Source organism: Vespula vulgaris, chromosome 3 (assembly GCF_905475345.1).
Source record: "Vespula vulgaris chromosome 3, iyVesVulg1.1, whole genome shotgun sequence".
NCBI lineage: Eukaryota > Metazoa > Arthropoda > Insecta > Hymenoptera > Vespidae > Vespula > Vespula vulgaris.
The window spans coordinates 9,603,162-9,608,551 of NC_066588.1; the positions used below are offsets into that span (position 1 = coordinate 9,603,162).

At 27.7% G+C, this 5,390-nt stretch overlaps 1 protein-coding gene across 1 annotated transcript; it reads right to left on the reverse strand.

The window, feature by feature from the left end:
• Positions 1-448: 448 nt before the first annotated feature.
• LOC127062212 (fatty acid synthase-like) lies at positions 449-1,605 on the reverse strand. Its single transcript, XM_050989987.1, has 3 exons — positions 1,475-1,605; positions 909-1,326; positions 449-715 (listed from the first exon to the last, which is right to left on the reverse strand). The coding sequence occupies exons 1-3, from the start codon at positions 1,603-1,605 to the stop codon at positions 449-451; spliced, it is 816 nt and encodes a 271-aa protein (XP_050845944.1).
• Between the last annotated feature and the right edge of the window lie 3,785 nt (positions 1,606-5,390).

The following is a 5,390-nucleotide window of genomic DNA, read 5'->3' on the forward strand; positions in this document are numbered from 1 at the left end:
TGGTAGTTTGAAAGAAAATTATAGGGCTTTAAAATGTTGAATTAAAACAGCTCGGAAGATATTCCTGCAGGTTCTTTTTGTAAGCAATTATTAAATCCTAAGAGACCAGATTAAAAGTTTTCTTCTTCAAGAAGTATAATTATCGTGTTGGTAATATACTCTTTCTCTTCACTGGTAAGTATAGTTTGCACTTTTTGCATCCAGTGAAATTATAATGTTAATAATATTGCTATTTCCATGAATTTTATTTGTCTTTTTTAACCGTATCCAAAATTCCTGAGACGTCATTGTTTTAAATCTATATATAATCGAAATTTCTGTAAAATCGATAAGTTCAATGATGTATTACTTTTTTCACGAGATAAAAGGAAAGCTCCATTTTTTATAGATTTTAGAAGTTTTTCGAAGCTGTTCTTTTCTCTATTCTTCGACAAACCATACCCAATATCTAAACTCGTCTTAAAATAGCTACGAATTTAGGCAAATCATCATCTGGTAATCTATTGTTGAGTTTTATTTTTGGGTTTGATTTCAATAAAACGTGAGCATTAGCACCACCGAAACCGGAAGAATTAATATCTATGCAATCAATAATTAAAGAAGTTTGCTGGATAACAACTTCGATCTGACCTTCTAGATGAGCTTTCAGGTTTTTAGGTGGTCTATTAAAGTTAATATTTGGTGGTATGAGGCCTAACTCCATCAATATTATCGTCTAAAAATGTTATATATACATATATATATATTCAAATATAAAAAGAATAGATATAATATATATTAATTTTATAGATAATATACAGAATTACTAGAACTAAATATGTAAATTGTAAATAACTTCGATAATAATACATCGAAGATATATAAATGGATAAATAATTGCTTGACCTTGTATTTCAGACAATGTTTACGTTATCAATTGAATAAATTCCACTGGTTCCTTCGGTATGTCCTATATTTAATATGATTGAACCAATTTTAAGAACATTAGCTTTACAATTAGTGAAAATGTGATCTATAACATTCAGTTCTTCATGATCATCGACTCTCGTTCCAGTACCATGACCTTCGATGTAAGGAATACAAGTCGTCGATACATTGCATTCATCGTAGGATTCTTTGAAAAGTGTACTTTGCATTTTGTTAGATGGAAACGTTATTCCTTCTTCTTTATAATCATCACAATTCGTTTTCATATGAATAATCGTAGCATATATTCTCTTAGCAGTTTTTGCTTTTTGTAGAAATGCTACAGAAATGCCTTCACTATGGATGTAACCATTTGCATTTTCATCGAAAATTTTGCAGCGACCATCCTGATTCAACACTCTTGTCAGAGATAACCAAGTTTAAGAATTAGAATTATCATGGTAATTAGATGAAAATGTAAAAATTTTCTGCACAATTTGCTATAATCAATACTTAAACGAGATAATTGTTGTGACACGTATGGGTGGAGGCAAAGATTTGATCCAACAACAATCGCATAATCGCTCTCCGTATAGCCTGATAAGCGTGTACCACCGCGTAAAAACTTGAGCTACACCCTGTATCAATCACATAAGATGGTTTAGTTACACCCAACCAAAATAAAATATTTTGAGCCATCATGTCCCTGCTACAGCACGTGATTCCAAAACCATTTGTCTATATTCAAACAGAAGTTTTATTTGTCTTTTCCATCCGTGTAAAAAATAATATTATCCCATATATATATTAGAATATACTATATCCTGACCCTTTAAGTAATCGATCTACATGCTGATCATTTGATCATTTCATATATCTGATGTTTGAAAACTAAAACTAAATGGCTTCGGAATTGAAGAAACTTGTTCCTATAAATACATATTATCCCACGAATACATTCTGGATTAATCCCAGAATCTACTACAGCTTCGTAAATATGTTCGAGCATCATTCTGCTCATACGATCCATCGTATAATCTTGATTAAAATGTAATCCAAATAATAATGCATCGAATTGTTGAATATTGTTAATTTTGTCAGTTTGCTTTGGAATTTCTGGAGGATCTTTAGAAATATGACAATAGAAAAATATTAACGTTAGCTAGCTTATTTCGTTAAATAAAATTAGTATATCGACACCTAGTTTCCAACGACCGTTGTTATCAATGCATTGCAATTTATAAGATTATCTTCCAATTCTGCCACCTTATTGCATACTGAAAATCTATCAGCGAATTCGGAAATAACAACTTCTTCGCCCGAATCTAGTTTGACATATCTGAAGAATACGATTGTTTTGCCTCTTTATAGTTATTCATGTTCTTTTTTTATTTCTTATTTCTCCGCGTGAAATAGATTATAGAAAATTGTACTGAAAGTGGAATTAATCATACTTTTTCATAATTACTGAAATCGTTAGCGATGATTCTCTTTTTATAACAATGGTTCATATCTCTCGAAAATATTCTTCTCGAAAATATAACACGCAGCCTACTATGTTTTGATCAGACTTTTTGCTAAGTTATTCAAATGAAAGTAAATACATATCATACTAAACCTTGAATTGCTTGTTTTTCTAATTCGGTTAGAAAATGTATCAGCACTATTGAATGATAAGAAAGTCAAGTTATGTAATACGATAGATATTTCATTATAGAAAATTTTTAATTTATATCGTACAGAAAGTATATACCATTTTATCCGGATGCTTTCATATCCTGAATGTATTTAATTAATGACCTGAATGTAATTATAAAAAAAGCGAAAAATAAGAAACGTTTTCGATTTATCAAAATTTTTTTAAAAATTGCTCGAACATTCTGGATGAAAAAATATTTTTAAAAAATTTAATAAAAGTATGTAGGTCATAAATAACGGTACAACGAAATGATAACTAGAATACTGAACGTGAAAAATATGTATTTTTGGACTACTGCGTTTTATTACATTATTATTATTATTATCATAATGATAATGATAATGATAATGATAATGATAATGATAATGATAATGATAATGATAATGATAATGATAATGATAATGATAATGATAATGATAATGATAATGATAATGATAATGATAATGATAATGATAATGATAATGATAATGATAATGATAATGATAATGATAATGATAATGATAATGATAATGATAATGATAATGATAATGATAATAATGATGATAATGATGATGATGATGATAATAATAATGATGATGATGATGATGACGATGATGATGATGATTATTATTATTATTATTACTATTACTATTATAAGTAGTATGAAATAAATAAGTACGCTAAGATATAATATGTAAGTTGCAGATAATCGTATGCCTAATATGAAAAAAGAATAAATTCTGAGAATATATAGGTAAATACAAAGAGTACAAAAGATATTGTGTAACAAGAATATATATGTGTGATCTGACGTAAAGTAAGAAAATTATATTTTTTCTTTATCAATTATTTATACCCTTTGTAGTAGTTAATATAATATTGTGGGAATTTCACTTACTTTATTAATTATTTTTTTAAATTATTAATTATTAGATTATTAAATACTTTTCACAAATAATTTATCATAACTTTTGCTTGGTCTTTTATTAAAGAGATCCAGTTCTCGTTTCGTTTTCGTATAGATGGAGTTTTTTGTATAGGGAGAAATGCTGGCTTTTAAGTTTTTAGCGTATTTCTAGAGTTTTTCAAAATATTCTAATAAAACATTTTTTTATTGAATACTTTTCGAGTCAGAAAACTTGAAAATTATAGTATCGTTGACATAAAGTTCATCACAAAAATTGTACTGTCAGTTTTTGTACATAGCAGCATATCAATTTTGAAATTCAATATTTTGATAGTAGTTTGCGCGTAAGGCACAAGTTAATAATATTTTTAAAATGTTTCGATATTGCCACGTAGAGAGACAATCAGAGCGAAAAATAAAGAGCATAGAACTGAAGTGAAAATGTTCCGATATACAGACAGCGATTAGATAAAATAATATAAACCATGTGCCTTCTTATGTATATTTTATATCAATATTTAAATAAATTTGCATTGTAATACATCTAAAAGCAGGAAAGATTCATTACACAGATAAATAGTGTTGATAGAGAAATTGTGTAAATAACAAACGCAAACGAGAGAGCAATAATCTATTCGGTTATTCGGAAACTAAACGCAACTGATCGCTCTCGTCAAAACCTTAATAAGAGAAGTCAAGCTTTGCGTGTCCTATACTATGAGTGACAAATGTATGTTTATTGCGACCGATACACATATAATTGGTGGAATAGTATCTTTCATTTATCAATTTTATCTGAATAATTTTCCGACAATATTTAAATTTTATTCCAAGTTCTTCATTTCAGGTAAATAACTCCAACCAATCATCAAGTCTCTTGGTAAGTAGGCTTCGTCTATAGAAATGAAAAAAAAAGTGTTGCGCGAAACATCAAATACAAAAAAAAATAAATTTCAGACCAGTATGATTAGACCAAAAGATGTATTATCATCTAAAATATTGCACCATAATCTTAAAGTATTAGGTATTTCTATTAAATTATTAAGTCAAATTATAGTAGATGTAAGGCGTGTTATGACTCATATGTTCGTTAAAAGAAGATATTATTGTTTAAATATCGGCTTATAGTATTCCGTATACATGAAAGATTGTGTAAAAAAAGAAGTCAAAGAAACTATAAATTATTTAAATTTAGCCATACGGAAAATGAGAATCTCAATGTTTACTCATCGTAATGCAAAAGATAACTAATTCAGTAAATATCAAAGTTAGTTAAAAGTTGATGTAAACAGACAACCATTGCACGTTTTTAACTATGTTTAAATAAATATGCTATTATTTAAATGTTAGTCTGTTAAACTTCGCGCACGTTTTAAATTTTTTTCGATCTTTACGCGAAATTAAAAAAAAATCTGATTCGATAACGGTTAATGTAAATGACAAACTCATTTTTATTAAATGTAAAGAATGAAGAATTGGAGATAACTAAAGACGTATTTTCTTATTTTTAACACAGAAAAACTTTCAAAAGCTTAATAAAATGCTTGATAGAGTTATTGCGGCTTATTCATGTGAACACCAAGAAACGCATTTCCAAGAGCGAATGGAAAAATCTGTATATCGGCTTACGCATGCAAAAAAAGGAAGCAATCGATTATTTCATGAAACCAAAACACAACATATTCAAGCATATATATGAAAATCAATGATCGTGTTATAAGCTTTTTCTCTTTAATTGCAAAGTTATAATCTAGAACAAGCATCAAAATAAAAAGGAATCGAGCACGATAAAATTATATTATAACTATATAAATATGTATATATATATATATATATATATATATATATATATATATATACATATATACATATATATACGTGTACATGTATGCGCTATAC

Excerpts from the sequence above, each read along its gene's own strand:
- LOC127062212 (XM_050989987.1), bottom strand. The coding sequence starts at position 1,605 with ATGGCTCAAAATATTTTATTTTGGTTGGGTGTAACTAAACCATCTTAT. Across the intron at positions 1,327-1,474 it reads AGAGCGATTATGCGATTGTT|AGTGTTGAATCAGGATGGTC; the intron begins GTTGGATCAAAT and ends ATCTCTGACAAG. Across the intron at positions 716-908 it reads GAATTTATTCAATTGATAAC|ACGATAATATTGATGGAGTT; the intron begins GTAAACATTGTC and ends TAACATTTTTAG.